Source organism: Aythya ferina (genome assembly GCF_964211825.1).
Source record: "Aythya ferina genome assembly, chromosome: 1".
NCBI classification, from domain to species: domain Eukaryota; kingdom Metazoa; phylum Chordata; class Aves; order Anseriformes; family Anatidae; genus Aythya; species Aythya ferina.
In genome coordinates, this window is record NC_140296.1 from 119,492,439 (window position 1) to 119,514,475 (window position 22,037).

At 44.9% G+C, this 22,037-nt stretch overlaps 2 protein-coding genes across 4 annotated transcripts in view; one reads left to right on the forward strand and one right to left on the reverse strand.

The window, feature by feature from the left end:
* CFAP44 (cilia and flagella associated protein 44) overlaps nucleotides 1-5,222 on the reverse strand; it is a 41,594-nt gene extending 36,372 nt beyond the window's left edge. The window contains exons 1-4 of one of the 3 annotated variants that reach the window (XM_084506490.1): nucleotides 4,839-5,222; nucleotides 903-1,057; nucleotides 552-638; nucleotides 8-109 (exon numbers count right to left, since the gene is read on the reverse strand). In XM_084506490.1, coding sequence (XP_084362616.1) covers nucleotides 8-109; nucleotides 552-627 — 178 coding nt within the window. In that variant the 5' untranslated portion in view covers nucleotides 628-638; nucleotides 903-1,057; nucleotides 4,839-5,222. Of the gene's footprint in view, nucleotides 1-7; nucleotides 110-551; nucleotides 1,058-4,838 lie in introns of all 3 variants that reach the window. The other 2 variants (XM_084506488.1, XM_084506489.1) reach the window with 2 other exon arrangements.
* A 327-nt stretch (nucleotides 5,223-5,549) lies between these two features.
* On the forward strand, nucleotides 5,550-17,819 carry ILDR1 (immunoglobulin like domain containing receptor 1). The gene is made up of 8 exons (XM_084512903.1): nucleotides 5,550-5,686; nucleotides 7,349-7,519; nucleotides 8,813-8,962; nucleotides 9,659-9,778; nucleotides 9,932-10,078; nucleotides 14,352-14,483; nucleotides 15,881-16,689; nucleotides 17,476-17,819. The coding sequence occupies exons 1-8, from the start codon at nucleotides 5,641-5,643 to the stop codon at nucleotides 17,515-17,517; spliced, it is 1,617 nt and encodes a 538-aa protein (XP_084369029.1). The 5' UTR covers nucleotides 5,550-5,640; the 3' UTR covers nucleotides 17,518-17,819.
* The last annotated feature ends 4,218 nt before the right edge of the window (nucleotides 17,820-22,037 follow it).

Genomic DNA, 22,037 nt, shown 5'->3' on the forward strand with positions numbered 1-22,037 from the left:
TACCCACCAATGCTCTCTGTGTCTGATACCCCTTCCTCCCCTTCCTCCACATCTTCCTCCTGTTCCTCTGCAGGTGGTGACTCCTTTGGAAGACTAGTTCTGCTTTCTTCTGCAAAGGAAAATTGGGATCATTGTCTCTTGGGTATGAATTCATTTGACTAATTTAATACAGTTCTATAGTAGTAAAAATTAAAAAAAAAAAAAATCCCTTCTATCAAAAAATGGACTTCCTGCTGTTTAGCATCAAGTATAGGCAGAAGCTTGCTTTCTGATAACTATATTTTAAAACTTAGGAGGAGGAAGGAAAGAAACACATCCCATAACAGGAAAAAGGTATAATAGAAAGATCAAACAAATGCCAAAGTAACATGCCAACGTAAGCATCAAAAATCTTTCAAAGATCCACAGGAGACTCGCTAGTGGGTTCTGTTACCCATGCTATCTAAATCTAGCGTGTTAGATGACATGCAGGGTGGACTCAAATAGACACTGGACAGAAGCAGCTGTAGGTTCACTACTGGAATCACTGTGTAACAGCAGAAAATACTCACGCACACCACTGGGATCTGCCTGTGTACATTCTGCTGGCTTCTCATCTGCTCCCTCCTGTTCACCTGGAGATGACATGTCTTCTTTACCTGGTGGCAGTAAAGAGGAATTTCTAGTATTTTTGCCTTCATCTGCCAGGTAGACTATTTTCATTTCCTCTCAAATGCTCTGAGATTCCCAAATATAATTGTGTTCTGTCTGTATACTACAAATATGAATAATCCTAGGATTTGTCCTACTTTACAGGGTGAATTTGTTGTTTCAGTTTTTAAACCTCTGGGCTCTGTGTACATGGCTACAGACAGACTTTCATCTAAATACTGTGTAACAAGGGAAACAAGAGAGATTCACACATTTTTGGGCTTCTATTTAGGGTACTGGGGTGAGATTTGTTTCTGAGAGAACTAAGCTGTTCTTCCACCTTTCTGGTAGACTTCATAAAAATGTCAGTAGACAGATATTCTGGAATCATCAGACATCTTGAATGGAGAAGCAGGAGAGAGGAATCCTTAAAAAAAAAAAAAAAAAGACTTTCTTCAAAACATTCTATACTGAGTTAATAAAATTAACACAATTAAAAAAAAAAAAAAAACTGCTTAACTAACTCCCTCCATCAATTCTTCAGCTTTCAGACTGTTATTTTCAGAGTGCTACAATTTCCCTAGTTACCCCTGTCCTCTGGGGTGGGAAAATTGGAATTTTTCAAACACAAACCAAGCACGTTGATCATTTATATAAATTTCTCTCTGAAAGAAGCCAAAGAAGATAAATGTTGTGTTTATTCTAAATTTGTTCACTTTTTGATTTCAAATATGGTCTCTAAAAAAAAAAAAAAAAAAAAAAAACCAAAAAAAAATTAAAATGAACATGGGAGCAATTTTGTACAAATACTACAGCTGTAAAATATGATCAGAATTCAGGAAATTCATTAGTTGAATGAAAAGAAATCTAAATATTTAGAATAAATTATAGCCAGAATGAAAGCGAATTTCTTTGTACGTGTGAGTTGGACTTCAACAGCAAGAGAAAGTCCCTAAAAATGCATTTCCCGTTTCTTGCATTGAGTCAGAAGCCATTTGATAAAAAGATCTTTTGAGGTGTCTCAGTCTTTTCAGGTATTTCATGAAAAACAAAATGTCCTAACATAATGCCACCCTCCAGAAAGACAGTGAAGGCAAAGAAATATTGCAGATGTGTTATTCATGTCACTACATGGTCAAACCACCCTACACAATCTTCATCTGAAGACTCTGAAGCTTTTCCATAGTCTGACTTGGCTGCGTAATTTCATTTAAGATTTAAAATGAGCTTTTACCGCTCGGGAATGCCGAGAAAGACTTGAAAATAGCCATGCAGAAAGTTTTAAATTCAGAAAACAAATCAAAAGAGAACAATTCCAATACATCTCCAAACATTTAAATTAAATTCAGGAGTTTTTAGTGAGCTAGTAGAACTGGTATCATTGCAGTTGAAGGAATAGTTTCGCACTAGTTGCATAAATATATGGTGGAGTGTTCAGAGACCTGGATTCTCACTCCAAACCCTGTAACGATGTGAACAATTTGCAGCAGCCATTTCACCTTTGGCTGTCTCGCTTATCTCTTGTGAAAAATGAGATAATAACACTTACCCTTCTTAGCAAAGTGTTTTGATATCCATAGAGAAAAGTGCTATAACATTTCACATTATTGTAACTAATTAGCAATCATTTATCTTCTAAAAATTAAGACTAGGAGTAGCTTTCATTATAAATTAATTCAACTCTGGAAAATGCTTTAGGCTGAAAGGGGATCTGAACATTTCTGCCTGCATCAATATCTGGGTTCCAGTCATAGAAAGCTACTGCAGTGTTCACTGTGCATGTTACTGTGATGGCATTCAAACACTGTGACAATAATTATAATAATTTAATTTGATTTTAAGACTGTGGTGAGGTTCAAGAGAGAGATGTCCACTTTTGTTGCAGATTCTGGGTTTCATGGATTGACTGATCCAAGAAAACTTCCATGCACGTTCACTGTGACAAAGGCATGCATCTCTCTGAATGCTGATTTTATTTTGCTGTATATTTTTTACATTAAAGTTTTCCTAAATAGCCTCGAAATAAGACTTTTGATACTGAAAACCAAGACAGTGGAAAGTAAAGCGACTATGACAGTTCTAGTGGGGAAAAAACAGGCTGGTAATCAGAAATTTTTGTCAACCCTAATCATACCGTATGCCTGACCACAACGCTTTTATTTTTTCCCCTTCCAATCCTAGTAATTCAACAAACTGACTTAGAATGCTGTACCAGATCCATATCAGTTCTACTGCCTTGCTTTCTGACAACTCACTCAGGAGTGAATTCATGTTTTCTTTGATTCAGTGACCAGTGCGACAAACTGTGAACTCAGGCAATTTAAGGGAAAATGAAGTTTTGCTGTTCTCTTGGCTATGTTCTCAAAAGCCGTAGATCACCTCAGAATGGAGAAATACGTTCATTTGGGTATGTTCTCTCAGTTATTTCAAAACTAAGATGGCTCATTGGTAATTTTGCTGCCACACAGAATCCTTACACACAGAAGCTTCTTCACAAATTCTCAGTTAACTTGGACATTAAGAGAACTCTCTTTTCAGGCAACTGTTTCATTTATGCCTTTATTCATCGTGAAGGAACTCAGCTGATCCTAAGACTCTGTTTCCCTGTATTGATTCCAGTCCTGACTCCTTTTAGCACAGTACTATAAGCTTCATGGGCTGGCCACTGCTGTCTTTCTGGCCTGGAGGTAACACTGACCTAAGGATTGAAACGCTCTGCTATCGTGAGAGTTGTCTGCCATGGGGAATTACTTTTCATCTGTCCCAGGCTAAAGCGTCTTCCTCAAGTCTAGCTCTGCTTTGGAAATGTCAGATTTCTCCCTGTCTGTCAAATCATGCTTGTTTAACTCAAGATATAGTCCTCTCAGCAATTTTTTCTGCCTCTTCCTTCCTTTATTTATTTTTTTTAAATGAAAATCACACTATTCAACAACTAAGAATTCCTTTTAGCCTTCAGACCACATCACAGCACATCAGCAGTTTACTGGGCCAACAACAGAACACGTGCAAACAGAGTTTTGCAAATCTTAACTTCACTCAAAAAGAAATTAAAATCTTTAAAGTGTTCATATACACAAATATATGAGGCTTTAGCTATCCAGTCCCGTCGGTGTGTCACTATGTGTCTGCATTACCAAAAATTTACTATTAAGAGTCAGTGCCAGGCAATCAACCCAAAATCCCAAGGAAATTATTTTTCATAATAGAGTAGTGCTGTCTCTTATAATACGAGACTTGAGAGAGATGAGACTAACAGACAACACCAATTCTTGCAGCAATTAAGGTGAAGCATATAAAATATTTACTAGCTAGAGACTGAGGCAGCAAGGACAGAGCTACAATGAAGGATTGAGACACATCACCTTTATTACAGCCTCGTTGTCTCTTCTGTTACCCAACAGAGAGAGAAAAGAAGGGGACGGGAGAGATCTGCTTAGAACCAGGCTGTTGTCGCGGATATTCAAAGCATTTTCCTACGCAATGGGAGAAATCAAACCAAACTCTGATTTCCAGCCCGGCGACTAACCCAGCCCTTTGCACGATCACGCAAGCAGACGTGCCGAGTCTATGAGAGCCTGCCCCTGCGAATAAAGGTTAGTTACTGGTTTTCTATTAAAGGAAAACACGGAGCGTGCGGTATCACCGCGGCTACTCATTAACTAGGGGAAAGCCATAAAAACGAGCTGCAGCGGGCAGTAAAATTAACTGCCCCTTCACACCCAGACAGGCAAAACCAACAAAGCCCACCACTCTTCAGCGGCAGGGGGTCGCCCACGCCAGCTGCAGAGCTCCCCTCGTGTTTTAATGCCGGGATTTTGGGGCCAGGGGCTCCCTTCATGGCAGGGGGGTGCCCACAAGGCAGGGGGGGCCCCTCACGGGCCCAGCCCCGCCGCCCCCTACCTGGGGCCGGCTCCAGCGCGGCGTCCGCGGTCTCCAGGCAACGGCCCCGGCGGCGCGCGGAGCACCATGGGAGATGTAGTTCGGGAGGCGGCGAGGGTGGCGTTGCTCCCACCATGATTTAGAGAGGGGTTTGTGTGGGTTTGGGGCTTTTTTTTGGAAAAGGAAGATACCTTTCAGGCAGCCTTTTCAAAAAATAAGCGGAAAACCTACTTGATTCCCCAAACTTTCAGCGTTTTCAAACATTTCTTGAAGTATTCGCATGCACAAACGCAGTTGAAATGAGGCGAGCTTTACAGCTGGCTTCCTACCTGCTCCCACACAGTGGTCAGTCTTTCTGAAGACAGCAGAGCCCGTACAAAAATCTATATTGAGGTCTCCATCTGTATCCATTTGTCCCATGGATAATGGTGGCTTGAGTTCTGCCCCATGGCTGCCGTCAGGAGGGGTGCTGCTCGGCGTGGTGTGGGTGCAGTACCCACGGAAGTCATTTCACACCTGTGTAAAGTGCCTTGTGGGCACAGTTCAGCTCAGCACTCAACCCCATCCTCGCCATCGCCTCCAGAAACAACAGCCACTAAAGATGTGACCCCAACGATGGCCCTACCAGAGCCACTAAGAAGCCAAGACCACACCGACACTCCCCTACATCCCACAGCTCCCACATGGGGCTGAAATGCTCCTGGGCACAGGTGGGAGCCCTTCCACACCAGATTTCCTCTCACAGTAGTTTCTGGGGAAGAAATCTGCAAACGCAGAGCTCCAGGAGCAAAATGCCTCCACCTGAGCTCCAGGAGAGCAGCCACCTGCTACCTCCCGCTGTGGAGGTTGGCTGTCAGCCACCACCACCTACGCACTATATATATATATATATATATATATATATATAAATATATACGTGTATTATATGTATATGTAATATGTATATATTTTAAAGCGGTTCCTGAAGCTGTGAGGCCAGTATCTGCCCGCCCAGGTGCGGAGGAGGAGGAGGAGGCGGGGGCGGGCGGCAGGGAGGGGACAGGTGGCACGGGAAGGGGAGGACCCGGGCCAGACCCGGCCGGTGCTGGAGGAAGAGGAGGAGGAGGAGGAGGAAGAAGAAGCAGCCCCGCCATGGCCCTGCTGCCGGCCTGCCTGCTGCTGGCCTGCCTGCCGGCCGGTGAGTGCAGCAGGGCGGCGGGATGGGGGCTGCCAGCCTCCCCTTCCTCCCCCCCCGGCACACTTTGGGGCGAGCGGGCTGGGGCTGGGGGCATGGGGTCGCCTCCTTTTTGCCCAGTTTGGGGTTAGGGTGGCCTGGCCCCGGTCCTGAGCTTTCCTTGGGGCAGGGCGGAGGAGCAGTGCCCGTCCCGGCAGGGCGCACGGGCTGGTTTCGGTGCCCTAAAGGTGCGGCCGGCTCCCGGCCCAGCAGGAAGCGGCCTCGCCTCGGGGCAGGGAACAGGCACGGGGGGAGGGCTCTTGCACCTCGGCCACATGGGGTCTGGGAGCTTGGGGTCTGCTTTTGGGGACCGAAACCATCGCTGTGCCTCCGGGGTTTGAAAGGAGCCCTTTCAAACAGAGCTTTGGTTTCAGTAAGTGAAAGTTACGCAGGGGTTTTGCGTTTCCATGAGCCTCAGCAGGTCACGATTCTTATGGGAAAGATCTGTTTGGTTGCCACCGACATCAAGGTTTTGAGGGTTCAGATTTTGGTTTGGTTTCTTGTGGTTTCCCACACAGATCCTGTGCATCAGCTGCTTCACAACAAGAGCAGAAGCAAAGTGCGTTAACATACAGTGCAATTAAACAAGAGCCACTGCAACTAATCACCAGCCCTTGTCTTGCTACAGCACTGTAAAAACTACATTAGCCTTGCTTTTGCTGGAATTCTGCACAGCTGCTGCTATTTCTGTATTTAAGTGTCTGTGTGTATGTTTTATTTTTCAGAAAAGCCTTGAACTCAGAGTTTACCAGGTCCTCTCTGTGTTCACATGGCATTTTTTAAGCAAAAGAGCTCTCTCTGCTGTGCTTCGAGTTGGCTCTCCAAGAGTCTTACTTCAAGCTAGAAACCGAGCAAGCACTGCACTGCCAGTATCCTACTGCAACGACTTGTTGAGGCAATGCTGCACCTCCAGGTATATGGTTTCTACCTGGTAGAAACTGCCTGGAGCATACTCCATGCAGCCTAGGAGTATAGAAGGATGCTTGCAGATGCGATGCAGATGTTATTACATATTCCCTTATCCCTGTGCTTATCCTAAATATACGGAATAAAGGGAAAGACTTTGCGTACACAATACAAATCAAGTGCTTGTTCGTGACCCTTTTGGTTGGTGCCCTCCAGACCTCAACCTTTCCTTCCCTCCTTCCCTGCTGTCGTGCTCCCTGGTCAAGAAAGCACCTAGCATAGTACTATAAGCCATGCCTTGTTCTCTGGGATGAATTCCAAACAGGGCATCCTACACTCGCTCTGCGCTGTTTGTATTGCCTTATCAAAGGCAACTGGTGATAACTTCACTATTGTTTATGACAAGCACAACTTACTCTATTATCAAAGTTTAAACAAGATAGAAATGTCTCTGGAGTGTGGCTAAAATAAAGCATAGCTTATGAGAAACTTCGTAAAGACTTGCTCAGTGGATGCTGTTGCTTGGGTAGAAAATGCTGTGGAAGTTTTTGTGAATAAGTTCTAACCATGCACAACAACAGCTTCGTTAAAATGAGGTGTTGTAGACGCCTGTGTGAGGTAAAGAGAAGCACATTTCAGTTGTGGGTCTGGTCCAGAGTGAGAGTTGTGATGTGATGTCTGCTCCTGAGGGCTGACTGCCTTCTGTTTTCTTGTTTGCAGGTTGTCTCTCCCTGCTGGTGAGCGTGCAGGATACTGAGCGTTACACCACCTTATTTGCCAGCGTCATTCTCAAGTGTGATTACAGCACCTCAGCACAGCTGCAGGATGTCGTGGTGACCTGGCGCTTCAAATCCTTCTGCAAGGACCCCATCTTCGACTACTACTCAGCCTGTGAGTGTCAGGGGTGTCCTCCAAAGACAATGGAAAAAGAAGGGGCAAATGGAGATTTTCAAATGGAAAACAAGGGGCAGGCAGACTTACTGGGGAATACAGGCTTTTGACCTCTTCCTAACCACAAGCCAGGTCTGGTTGGTGGTATTTCCCCAGGCTCCAAGAAAAAGAGGTTATGTCTGTGATTTTCTCTGCAATGTCAAGGCTTTATGATCCTGTTTCATAGAAATCCCAGCCAAATCAGTTCATCTGTCCTCCTTGTCATCATACCAGCAGGCAGTGAGATTCAGCTGTGTTTGACGCATCTCAAACTTGGCAGCCCCTCCTGCTTCTGCTTATTTGTCCCACAACAGGTGGACTTGATGATTCCATGATGGGGCACAGGGTTGGAGCTGGAGTCCAGTTACTGGGTGTTACTGATTTTAGGAAGAAATACATGCGTTTTGGAGGGCAGAAAGACTTCTAAGTGATAGCATTTAGTACCTGCAGCAGCGCTCCACGTGCAGACATTGTGGTGTGTGCAGCCTTGTGTCAGGGATGTTTACGGTTCTTAAGATGGTAGGTTTAAGATGGTCAACCTTAGCTTAATTTTGCCCTTAAAAATGAATTCACAATTTGTCTTTTCTTCTCTTCATTGCAAACAGATAATGCTGTCTGAATGCTGTCTCCTCAAATCTCACCTTCCAAATGCCTGGCTGTTAGATTATACCATGAATCTCTCAAGAGAGAAATTGCCTCTAGTCCTCCGTTAATGCTGTTGGGCCTCTCCACATAGTCCTGAACTGGATTGGAACCCAGATGTTGGGTTCTTTTTTGTCTTTAGAAGCCCCACAACATGTAATGGCATACAGGAGGGACAGGGAGATAATTCCTACGGCAGTTCATGTATGTCTAGATACTTTGTTTGGTAAACACATTTACGGTTTTATTCCAGTAGTCCTGGGAGTTTTGTGACTTTTTTCCTTGTAGTCTGTCTTCACATTGGTACCTGCCCTCTTCCCTGCCATTATTAGCTTCTTTCCATTGTTCTTTCTGTTGTGAGCACATCAGTTATCTCCACTGCAGCTCCTACATTCTCAAAATCTGTCATTCTTGTGGCTCTACCTCTGTTTGCTTTTAAGCACCCCAAAGCAACTTGTCCTTGCCGTTTTGAAGCCATGCTTTCTATTACTGAACAAAAGCAAATGCACATGCACATTCAAGAATTTTCAAAAAGTTTTCATACTGCTTACGAAGGGGATAAAAAAATAAATTTGAAATAACTTGGCATCTTTTCTGGTGATGTGTTTATAGCGTACCAGGCCGGTTTAGCTCTTGGCCAGGACCCTTCTGATGACTGCAATGACAGCCAGCGGAAGGTGCGCGTTGTCATCCAGAAATACGGACAGAATGAGCCTGTCCTGGGCGTGGACTACCGGCAACGGAAGATCACCATTCAGAACCGTGAGTGGCTTGGCCTCACAGGCAGTGAGCTCAGTAACTATCCCATAGCTGGGCCTATTAAGTGATGAGAAGCATAAATGGGGCTGCCATCTGGAGCCATACGTACTCTGTGAGGTGGCAATGGAACAAGAATTATGAAGGGCCAGCTCCCTTGTACCCAACTGGCCCAAGGGTGCTGGGGGTATTACAAACTAAGGCTGAGTTGAGGATGTCTGAGCATTTTGCTGAAGGGCAAAGGTAAGCTGAGGAGTCTGGAGGCCAGAAAACAGTTTTCCTCTAAGTACTGCGTGGTTCTCCACTCCATGCTGCCCCTGGAGCAATAGCTGTTGCTACTGCCAGGGAGCTACTGGGATGTCTGACCTAATGGGGACCGTGATCTCTGTTCCAAAACCAGTGTTGGCAGCATCCATTTTAACACCCATCACCTGGTAGCACTCTGGTATTTTCATGGCACAAAGAATTAGCCACACCTGTAAGTATTGTTGCCTTCCAGCAAGACGAAAAGAACTGGCAGTTACTGCTGTTTACAGAACTTCTCAGTGGTCTGAAAGGGGATTGTCTGAAGGTGATGGCTACCCCTGGGGAGAGGGGAGATGCTGTACTGAATGTTGGCTGCAGGCAGAGGACCCTCCTAGAGTGGGGTCTGAAAGTGTCAGTCCCAAATAGTCTGCTGACCTCTCAGTCCTTCTTCCACAGGGGCAGACCTTGTCGTCAGTGAGGTCATGTGGTGGGACCATGGCGTGTACTACTGCACTGTGGAAGCACCAGGAGATACCTCAGGCGATCCAGACAAAGAAGTTAAGCTAATTGTGCTGCGTAAGTGCCAGTGCTCTGTTGCCTGGGTAGCAGATATCTTCTCCTGTTCACTTCCTCTCCACCCAAAGATTTCTCCAGTGGTGGAGAGGTACTTTGTAATTTTCTGCGCCCAGGTACATAAGGATCCTCTTTCTCTCTCCGTTTCTCCCACAGACTGGCTCACAGTACTCCTCATCGTCCTCGGTGGCCTCCTCCTCCTCCTGCTGATAGGAATATGCTGGTGCCAGTGCTGCCCCCAGTATTGCTGCTGCCACATTCGGTGTGTCTGCTGCCCAACCCGGTGCTGCTGTAATGAGGAAGGTGAGGTACCAGCAAATATGTCTATTCATGGCTTCTGCAAAGAGAAAAGCCTGAGATGCAGCTTGCTCAGTTCCACTTTCTCCCTCCAGTTCATTGTCCATATAGACTGAGACATTTATTTGGGCAATGTAACATTCCTAACAACTTCATTTGAGATTAGAGACAGAGAGAGAAGGGGAGCTAGGGACGTGGATCCCATCTTGCACCTCCACATCCTACTTTCAGGAGTTCCTCCCCACTGCCACCTCATTGCCAGCTTTGCCCATGTCATCCAGGGCATGAAATCAACCACAGTCTTGAGCCAGACTGGCTCTTTCGTGAGTAGCTCAAGACTGTTTTCATCTCTGTTTTGTGGTTCTCATGCCTGTGCACACGAGGAAGGCAAGCAAATACCTTGTCCTTATTGTGATGTTACTCTCCAAACTGGCCTAATCTTGAAGTGTGTTGCTCCGAGAGGTACTTGTATAAAAATTGGATTTTTGTTTCTTATTGTCATTTTTGGAGATACTTCTTTCACGAGAAAAAGGTGGGTTTTTTTTGTTTTTTTTTTTTATGGGGGAAGGAAGTGAGAAAGATGGTCTGTTGTGGTGGTCAACACTGCAAATGCTTTCTGAAACTTATCAGCAACACAAGGTAGAATACCCCCGCAGTTTACACAATTTGATAGAAACAAAATGCAGCAAATGCATTTACGTACCACTGAAATCATCAGTTTCTTCCCTGGATGCTGCAAGAAGATTTGTGAACAAGGAGCTGTGTTTCTGGTTTCCTTTTAACTGCAAAAGAATTACTTGGTATACCTTGGGTGTTAGTAGGCTTTCTAAGAGCTAAAAGAAGCACCTGTGAGAGGTTTAGATGGAAGTTTAATCTGTTTAGCCTTTGCAGAGAACCACCAGATGACCTCATTTGCTAAAGGCAAAACCAAACACAATGCTTTCTGGGGCTTTATGGGCTGTCAAGTGAAACATATGGTGGTGAGGACGCTAAGCAAATTTGGCAGAGAAATTACTTTCCATGAGGGGAGAGAGGTGATAGAGATGAAAGACTCACACCTCCAGACTTCCTAGTTTTCATCAAAAAAGGATTCTGAAAACACATAAGCTTTTTTGGAGGGTTTTCTTTTCTGTAGGAGGTGATGGCGTGCTCCAGAGTGATGATTTTGTCTTGCCTGCCTCCTGCTTAGGATAAACATGAGATTCTTGTGCGGTTCCCAAAACCTCACCCTGCTTACGAGAGAAGGTACAGGTTCAGCCTCCTTGACTGGCTGCTGGATTCTGTGACTGTAATTTCCATCCCAGATGCCTGCCCTCTTTATCATCCACTTTGCAAGGGATCCTTATGATTGCTCCCTTGCTTCAGTGCTCCTTCACTTCATCCTGCATCTGACTGACTTTTTGGCCTTCAGGAAATGAATTGGAGACTTAAAAAACAAAAGAAGATTGAGATGGGAAGCATCTCAAAAACCAGTCCTGAGGAATAACAGTTCCACACAACTGAAGAGAAGTTGAAAAAATCCTCAGTTAAATCTTAGAATTACAACCCAAGTTGTGGTTGATTTCTTCCCACTTACTGGCCACTAGAGGGTAGCCTAGGTCTGCTGAATGGGCATAGAATACACTGAGGCAAAGTAATTCTGGATGTTTTAAGTCAGGTCATCAGCTAACGTGATTTTGAACCTAGTAATAGAAGTGATTTGTTTGGGTAATTCAGAATTGGTGTTACAGAAATATTAAACATGCCCCAGGGGCAAACCAATTATACTCCCCATGGAAAACTCTGTGAAAAGTCTGCTAGTACAGATACTGTGGTAAATACGTGTTTGACCTCCTTCTGTTCCTATTAGTTCCTTTTCTCCCATGGACTTCTCCTACTAATGAATTGGTGCACAAGGATGTATTTGCACCAGGGTCTGACGAAGTTGGAAAGTAAATTTTTAGAATTGGATTATTGTCCTGGCAGCTGTAAAGTCTGTCAAAGGTAAAGAACAAACTTTCTCTGCAGGGAATGGGTGGAAAAAACAACAAAACATCCTGCCAGCGTTTTTCAGCAGGTATGTTTTGGAACTAGGGTGAAGATAAATACGTTCACAAGCACTTTAGAAAAGAGATCTGTAACTTTACCTCCATTTTTTAAGTTGAGGGAACCAGAGTGCGTTCATGTATCAGTTTCAAACTGGAAGGCAAAGTGTCTGGAGGAGGAAGAGAAGATGAGGTTATTGGAGGAAGTCTAAGGATAATTCTGCATTTGTTCAACTGTAGGGATAGATCAGAGAATCACAGGCACAGAATTACATTGGTCCTAGCGAGTGCCTTCATACCCTAAGGAGGAGAACCTACAGTGCAGTTGTTATGCTTGTAGCTGCTGAGCATTTCACTGCCAGACTGCGTTCAAAACCCAGGTGCTAGAATGCTATCAAGGTGATAACCAGAGGGCTGGGAGAAGAACACACGAGGCCTTTCTCTTCCTTTTATGCCTCTTCATTTTCTTTTTTCTCTTCCTTCCAAGTTTGAAAGCTGAACTGGAGGAGAATCACTTGGGAAAAAAAGTAATGATTGAAGTTTGACATAAAATTCTTGAAAACTGCTACCTCAGGCCACACTGCTTTGAAGAAAAATCACAGTATTTGGATTAAACCCCCTGAAGCCCCCAGCTGTGTAGTTCACTCTGTTTGGAGCCAAGCTGGAGAGGGGGCAGTAGCATGGAGTGAAGAACAAAGTGCAGCTGCATGAACTGGGGGGAAAGGAAAGGCTGTGTGGAGAGGCATGATCAGTCCCTGTTATTCCACAGGTGATGCTCCGTGTAAATTTAGTGAAACTGCTAAAGGAAGGCATATGTACCATCTGTTTAAGAAATGAAGTGCCACGTGAGATGAAGGGAGGAGTTGAGACCCAAAGAGCACGCAGTCTAAATGTTGCTTGCCACAGATGAACCCAGGGGGCAGAATTAATTGGAGCTTAGCTGTAGCCTGGTTCCTTAAAGAAGGAAGACTTATGTAGTCAGCCTGTCTATCCCCAGTCTCTTCCCCTCCAGTAACTTTTAATTTTGTCAACTTCAGCCAGATTTATCAGAGGGATAAATGTCTCAAAGGCAATTACATTCCTGTCTCCTGAAACGTATGGGCAAGAATGTTCTGTTAGTGCCTTACAGGAGAAGAGGCTGCAGTGAAATTCTGCCTCTTCTGAGGCTTCAGAGAAGCCATATAAGAGAAATTTTGCAGAAGTCCCAATTACAGAAAAGTTTCACAGAGTAGTGAAAGACAAACCATGCAGAGTTGGGCTTTGTAAGGTCTGGGGCTTGCAGAATTTGCTGGTACACTTGAGTTTTGATTGTACATGGTAGAAGGAGTAAGTTTCTTTAAGATGTTTTTAGCTATTCTCCCCCCCAAAAAAAAAAAATAAAAAAGCATCGATGAGTGATGGTTTTGAAGACAGGTGGTAGGACTGTCTCTGTAGGGGTGAGATGGAAGTGCTGAAAAGGTGAAGTGGGATTGGAGCCTGACCCGCTTGGTGTAGGGCTCTGGAGTTAGTGGTGGAAAAATAGTGAGGGAGAGGAATTTCCATAGAGTTTGCTCTTTTGTCTCACAGGACATTGCAGCTGAGAATATGAAATCTAGTTTGTTCACTAATTTGACCACCCTGTCCAAAGGGGTTTAAGTTTAGCAGTCAATGCTGAGGTAAAACAGAGAGAGGGACAACAAGAGCAGCTAAAAGACTAGGCAGGGAGAAGCTGAGTGCTTTGTCTGTGGAACAGAGAGGAAACAATTAAGGCTTCTGAGTGTGGTGTGGAAGATAAGACCTGGATAAAGCCTGCATGAAGGGGGCAAGAAAGGTCTCATTTAGCTCTGGAGGACCAATGGAAAACTGAAAGAGTTTTAAGAGAGAAAAGTGTGCTATATGTCCTGCTGTCTGAGCTGTTATTTCACGCCTTTCTACGACTGTACTCATAATGAGATGGCAGGCAGAAGCCCTGCATTTGGTTACGTGCTGTGTACTTAATCAGTGCTATTTGTTCCCAGTTCCTGGAAATGTACCCTAAATGTCTGGCAGTAACCCTTTCCTTCAGTTTTAGGTATCTTTTTGAAGCCATACAACTTTGTGTTGAAATTTCCTATTCTTTATTTTTAACCTTTGTCACCGGTTGGCAAGGGCTTTTCATTCTGTGAATTTTATGTACCCGATCACATTCAAAGGCTGTAGTCTTGTCAAGCAAAACAGCATGTGTACTGCAAGCTGGGCAAGGGGGAGTTGCCCTAAGCTTTCTTCCTCTTTTACAGCCCTGGAACGCCATCGGTTCGTGAAGCAGGCTCAGGCACTCGCGCCTTGGATGTCACCTAACGTGTTCTATGGAGGTGGCGATAGGAACTCGCAGCTTTCCTCTTACCAGCTGAACCCTCTACTGCAACGAGGTGAGGTCACGGGCATCATTTCAGAGGGAAGGAAATTGGGATGAGAAGCAGGACACTTCTCAGGCAGGTTCAGCAGTGAGGCTTCATCCTCTCTTGCAGAAGTGAGGAAGATGTTCCTAGCATGACAGCTCTGCAACATCTGCTCTTTAGACTTGCCTGGGTGGATAAAGGCAGGATAACTGTCTTAAGTGTCCTGCTAGACTCAGTGCCAGAGAAGTAGTTTAATGCTAACTAAGGCATAGCTTGTGCTACCCCACAGTGACTGCAGGGTAAATATACCCAGCTTATCTCCCTTCGTGTGGTAGAGGAGGGTACTGTCTCTTTGTTCTGCTGTGCTGGTCACGGTCAACTCCTTATAGCCAACGTTGACATGACAAGAGAGGTGCAATTTGTTTGAGTTCTTATCAAATGTCTAGTCTTCATATGATTGAGGGCAAACTCCCTCCCGTGCAATAGATCTAGCCTGCAAGCAGTGAAGAATAAAGGACTCGTTGCTGAACACGGAAGAACTTGCTAGATGTTCTGCCCCAAAATCCTACATCAGTGGTATATGTTTCTGCCTTAATGGAGGAGGAAAGATGGAGTATATGAAACTGTAGAGAAATAAGTAATAAAATAACTTACTCATTTAATAATCCCAGAAAATTAGGGGATTTCAATATAATTGTAAGACAGAATGCACTGAGACTTCTGAAGGAAATGCATGTGCGTCCTGGCAGAGTGCAAGGAACAACTAAATCGCTCAGGCTGTTTCTTAGCATGTTTCAGGTCAACTTTGAAATTTTAGAGGTGCTGAGTGGAAGGGAACTCTAAGGTCATCTCGTGCTGACTCTTGCTTACAGCAGGACTGACTCCAGACTCAGTCATATTAGCTGTGGTTTTGTCCAGCTGAGTCCTGGAAACCTGCAAGGATGGCGATTCCATGGTCTTTTGGGATAACTGTTCCAGAGCAGCACCAGTTTCCTAGTGAAGAAACGTGTGTTTATGTGCATTTGTATTACAAAAAAAACCTTTTTCAATATTGATCCATATTACTTCCAGTTCAGTGAAATCTAAGAGGAAACACTGAACTTTCTCTAATGTAAAAAAATATATTAAGAAAAAAATGGTGTCAACGCTGTAGGAATAAACCATGTTCCTCTCTGAACGCGTTTCTTGGTGTTCTGGATGACTTTGATTTCTTGCCTCTGTGCTGCTCAAAACATAGATCCTGGCTGCAACTTACCAGTTACTACACTTTACAACCGCCCAAGGTAAGGTGTAGTGCTTGAGTTTGAAGAGCTCTTGCAGTGAGGAAGAGAAGAGAGGCTCAGAAGGGATTTAGCCAAAAACATGAGGTTTTTTTTCTTTATTGCTTCTCCTTGACTTGCTGCATTCCCTTGTGCTTTTATCCCTAGATGTGTCTCTGCACAACAGCCTCCCGCTGGCGCAGCCACCAGCTCAACTTGCCCCTAACAAGGGTGTTCTGGACTACCTGGAGTCTGAAATCCAAAAGCTGAGCCTGTCGCAGCCCCAGCCACCCCCCCACCAGCGGCAGGCCGTGCAGCCCAGCCTGCTGTCCTCCCTGGGCTCCGATGTGGTGCCACGCAGCCTAACAGGACCTCCTCCTCCGCTCGCCGACCGCGTCCCCTCCTCCCATGGGGGCAGCAACTCCTCACGGCCACCCAGAGATGCCCGCAGCCCCAGGCCTTGGGATTCAGCAGCAGAGAACAGGAGGGAAAATCGGAGGTGGCCCTTGCCGTCCAGCGGGGATTCTCGTTCCAGCTACAGTCGGGAGCCCCGGGACAGGCAGCGAGAGGATTATCCGCAGCGGCAGAGGACAGGCGGCTACACCAGCAGGCCCCAGCACTCCAGGCGGGATGCGTCACCCCCCCGCCGGACTGAGAGGGGCAAGAGCAGCAGCAGCAGCTGCAGTTTCTATTCGGAGGAGCCCAGGGAGCGCCCCGGCCACCATCGGGGTGGGAGGCGAGAGTACCAGCAGCACGCCGGGAGGAGCAATAGCTCGGGTCAGCGGAGGCACAGCTACTCTCCTCCGTCCCGCCGGGGGTCCTGGAGCTCCTCAGAGGAGCACGACCACGTCCCGGTGGCCAACCGCAGGCGGCGCAATCGGTCTCGGGACTGGCCAGAAAAACCCCCCAGTTACCGCTCGCTGGAAATCATCCCAGATAGGGACAGCAAGCACAGGGACGGCGTGGGACTGCGGTCGGTGAGTCAGCTGCCCTTTTTGCCCTCCCGCCGAAGGGAAGAGCTGGGTTCTGGGGTTGGGAGTGAATGATTGTTACTTTCTGCAGACTGTTTCCCTGCCTTCAAACATGTGTTGCATGGCTATAGTGTGTTCAGGGACAAAGGGAGAAGCGAAATAAAGCAGGTCACCTGTCACGTCCCACAGAGGGTGACATGTTATACCCTCTCACTGCTGCCCCTACTTAGAGCCATTTGGGGTTGTGTGTGCTAGCATCAAGGTAAGATGCCTGAAGCTGCATGAAATAGGCTTTTAAGATCATGGGTGGCTGTAGTGGTGGGAAATGCATGATCCTTCAGGCCAGGTGGGTGAGAGTGACTTCCTTGTTGCAGCTCCCGAGGACTGGATTTGCATTATATGGGCAGTGAATAGCTATTGTTCGCATCTCATCTTGTCAGTTCATGCTGGGACTATATTTAAATCAGCATCCTGTGTGTGAGAAGTTTCATATCCAATTGCTAGCTTCTGAGACGCCACATTCTCCCTTTTAAAAAATGTATTTTTTTTTTTAAACAAAAAAAAAGTTAAATGTCCATTACTGCCTACATGCAGTATTTTACCAGGTAGCAGCCTTCAAGAAGGGCTGCATTTTGCATATAACAATTTTCCCCTCAAATTTTTTAAGGAAATGGAGCTCTAGAACCAGCTGGGATGTATGGGTGGTTTTGTTGTGGTGCTCAGAGCAGGTAGGAAGAAGCATGTTTTCCGTCCATCCTTCCTTGTTCCTGAATCTTTTATTTTCTCTTGCAGGACAGAGGGAGTTCCCACAGTGCAAGAAGCATAGTCATTTAATGCCACTGCTGAAAGAACTGGGATTCCCAGTGGACTCCTCTTAGCTTTTCAGCTATGTGGGTTGGAACGACTGCTTTTAATTGAACAGGCAACCAGCAACCAAGACAAAAGATGAAGCTAGTTCCCCGTAAACTTGTGACCCTGAAGAATTTATGTCTAGTGACCACGAAAGCAATATGTAATGCGTTTTTGTTACTGCTTTGATTTGGAGACTTAAGTTTTTAATGGGCTGTGGTCCACTGAAAATTTTCTATTGGAAACAGCAGAATTTTTTAATAAACAGTGTATTCCCAGACTTCAAAGAGAGACATCAGTTGCCTTCGTTAGGTACCCTGGCCCTACAAGGAGCCCAGTCTGTAGAATGCTGGTCCTTTGCACACCAGTTACCGGAGAATGACTCAGATAATCGCAGAGCTGTGAAGTCACAGAACACTAGAATAGTTTTAAGTTGGAGGAGGCCTCTGGAGCTCATCTGATCAGGCCCCCTCAGAGTCTGGTGCAGGGAAGTACAACATCTCCTTTCGTAGGCCCTCTGTTATACTTCAGAATATGTAAAATTTCTGCTTCTGCCTGGCTATTCAGCATAGTTAGGCGTTTGCTTCCTTTTGTCTCTGGTAAGCCTCTCTCCCTAAAAGAAGAATCACAGTGATAGAAGGATGTACAATTGCCTTAATAAGGGCTGACAGGCACAATTGAAAGTTGCCACCTCATTCATCCTATATTGACTGAAACACCCTATCCTAAGCTTAGACCTTGATACCTATAGTGATGCTTGTTCTAGCCTTCAAAGCAGACTTGATTTTATTTGTAAATATAACAGGCTAAATTTACCAAAGCTTGGTTGACCCCACAGGGACTGAGCAGGGTATGACTGGTGTCCCTCATATGGTGGACCAGAACTTCCTTCAGCTCTAGGAAGCATGACTTTGATGGTTGTATGCTTCCTGAGCTATCTACTCTTTTTTTATGAGTTTTATGTTCTCCCTTTGCTCGCTGTGCCATGTATTATATACATGGGGTGGGATAAAGGGCTCTGAAGAAGTCTTACAGTCACAATTTTTACTGTTGTCTTCTTGATCTTTACCCTGACACACCAGTTCTGAATACATGGTGTATCTGATCTACAGCTAGGTTGTAGGGTTTTCTTATCTCCTACCTTGCAACCTGAACACAGGATTTCTCTGTGCTTTGAGACCAGCTGCAAAGGGGAACGGCTTACCATTTCTCTTTGTGATTCATCCCTTGTTTTCATTTAAGATGTGCTGGAAAAATTGATGTTCTCTGGGTGTTGTAGTTGCATGCTGGCTGCTTCCACAGGAAACTGGCTTGCCAAAGGCACTTCTGGATTCAAGACTCAACTGTTAGCAAGGAGCTTTAGGAGCATCTTGTGAATTATTGTGTAACCCAGAAGCACTAGAGATTGGCCAGTGTTAATCACTGTATCGCCCAGCTTATTTCCCAACCAGTGCCACATGGGACGCTTTCAATTATTTGTTCTTTTATGTCCCTGTTACTGGTGTCCCTGGAAGACTGACTTGGGCATGTTTTCATTTTGCCCACCTCCCTTTTTCTTTTCTTTCAACAATGATGGGAAACATCATGCTAGAAGCAAGCACTCCTAGCTGGACATCTGATGCAGTTGCTGATCGACCAAAGGCTACAGTGGAGAGCACTCATTTTCCTACAGTTTCTTGGCTGACAGTGCTTATTTCTGATGCCTTTGTATGGAGATAGAACAGCAGGATCCACTAGCTTCTCAACCCAGCCTAAATGTCCAGGCTTCAGGGAATGCCCCTTTCTCCTTCAAGAGTAGAGCCTATTAGGACATCAGTTGTGATCCTGATACGGTAGCGTGGGGAAGAGTTTCCTTTCCTTAATGTTTAACTGTGTATAAGCCAACACATGTCCAGCAAGTTTTACTAAGAAAACCCAGATGATTGTGTGTAACAGCAGCAGTGGTTGAAGCGTGATGCACTAGTGTGAGCACGACAACTGCAGAGGTTGCATTTTTTTGATCTAAATACCGTGAAAGAGCCTTCCATCGCTACTTGTCACCGTGGGCCCCATGCTTGTGCTAGGGTGACTAACTGTAGATTGTGTGAATTCACACAATTCGTGCTGTGTGAAAGTCTGAAGAGTTTTATCTTCATCATGCTTGAGCTGCTCTTCAGTCACTTTGTTCACAGTTACAAAAATGTTAAACAAAACTCTTCAGGGAAAATTATATCTCAGACTTAATTCTGTGACTTAAACTGCAGACAGAAGTCGATTAGGTTTTCCAGCAGGGAAGCAGAAATGGTACCAGGTTTGTGAAGATCTGGTCCAGAGAACACTGTAGTTCATAAAGCACCAGTCGGTGGGCTGTGAAACAATTAAAAAGGGAATCTATAAATGCATGCTTTGCAACTGACAGCAGGCAGAAAAGCTGGAAGGAAATAGGCTACATTTTAAATGCTCATTTCTCTTTTTAATTGGCTATAAATGAAAGTCTTCGCAACAGCACTGCTCAATGCTATGTATATTCCTTTTTTTTTTTTTTCCCAGTAATATTACCAGATCTTTGACTTTTTTTTTAAAAGAGAGATTGAATTGAGTAGGTCAAATACTACACACTGAAAGAAGTAATGGTAGGAAATGGCCTAGCCTCATTCTTTCTAGGCTGTAACTTACTGGTGTTTAATTTTTTTTAGCCATTCCAATGAGCTGATGTTCATGTGTCAGCCCATTTGTGGTGAAAGAAATTGGACGTGTTTCTTATTTGAGAGTTATTGTCGCTCTAGGCTTTTGTTTCTTCCTGTCACGCAGCTGAAGGAACGTACCTTACCATCAAGAATTAATTTCCTTTATCAAGAGTGCCTTGATAGCCACAGGAGTTATCCTAATTAAAATAATAATGTAATGAGTGAGTGACCATGCCCCATGGGGCAGATAAGAACACCCATGCTGCTTCTTTCAGCTGCTTTCTACCTCAGGCCAGAGATTCATCACAAAAGATTTTTTTTTTTTTTAAAGTAATAAATTATTTTTTCTTTGATTCAGAAAGGCCTTGCAATACCTGGCTTTCTTGCTTATTTGCAGAGCACCCTGCCATTCCAGGATGCCATTCCAGGAATGCGGGGCAAGGGCTGCTGCTTATGCAATCATTGATCTGGGCTTGGCAATTGCCTGTTTGGCAGTAGAAAGTGCTGAAAGGCCCAGTTGCTATCTCTGGGGTTGTGTTCATGATAGCGCTAGGTAAAGTTAGGCTAACTTGGTGGGGAGGGTAAGTTGCCTCATGATAGCAAGCACAATGCGAAGCTCCACGGTTGTACATATCCCTACACAGGGCAGCTAAACCCCCTTGGTGTTACTACCTCGAGCAGCACATCAGTATAAAATACCCCTTTAATATGGTCAGAGACTGCCATTTATTGACCCGACGTAGGAGAAAGATGATGTGATGTTAATTAACACCCATAGTAATAACTGCTCATTGCTATTTCTGTTAAGTTTAGTGCCTATAACGTGCCTCGTACTGGTGTTCTCAATGTTACTGCAGCTGTAAGAGCAGATGGTAAATGTGTAGATTCTTTTCAATGATTGCTGAATGTACCATTAAAATATAAGGGAACTTACAAACTGTTGCTCCTGTGTCTTCTTCCTAGACCATAAATTGCTTTTGAGTATTTTCACCAGAAGTGGAACTGAAAATTCTCTGTTCTGACTTCTGGAAATAACCTCGTTAGACATTAGTAAGAATTTTCTGTTGCTATTTTTTGGACAAAAGTGCAATATGATTTGTTTCCATGAGGTTTTTGTTTGTTTGTTTGTTTGTTTTTTGTCAATGTTTGTAATAGTTGTTTCAGGAGGGTTTTTCATATTTTCAGGAGTTTTTTTTTTTTTTAATTTTTATTAAAAAAAAAAAAAAAATAATAAATCTTTTCACCAAGAAAGTAGGAAAATTGTCTGGGAACCCACTGGCAACCCTCTTGAATTGATGTGCCCTGAGTTGTATCGCTGCTGCAATCGCTGACTTGGCTGCCCTGGCTGTGGTAGGGGAACTCTTGCTTTCTGACTGGGCCCATTTCCCCAGGCAGCCTGGGGAAGAATTAAATTTCCCCAGTCCATGTTTTGACAGCTGGCTCAGGTGCATGCCCATCTTGTCAGCCTGTGCAAAAAGGTTTGGATATGGGGACAGAAGAACTGCGAGAGTGCTGCATGGATGTGCGCGCTTACCTGCGTGCCTCAGTTGGTTAATGGATGTGTTGGAAACAAAGGGTGAAATATGGATGAGTGTAATAGCCACAAATAATTTGCATCTGTCAGTGCAGTGAGGTTATGGCATGGGCCTCCCCACAGGAGCACTGGAAGCAAAATTCAGCCCAGCTCCAGCTACTGTTAATGTGGAATTTGGTCAGCTTATGAAAGGGGCCTCCATGACATGGTTGCCTGAAAAGTAGGGGACTCAGTGACCCGGGAGCTGCCTTCCACGTCTCCTAGGCTCGGGTCAGACTGACCCTCCGTTACCAAATCCCAACAAC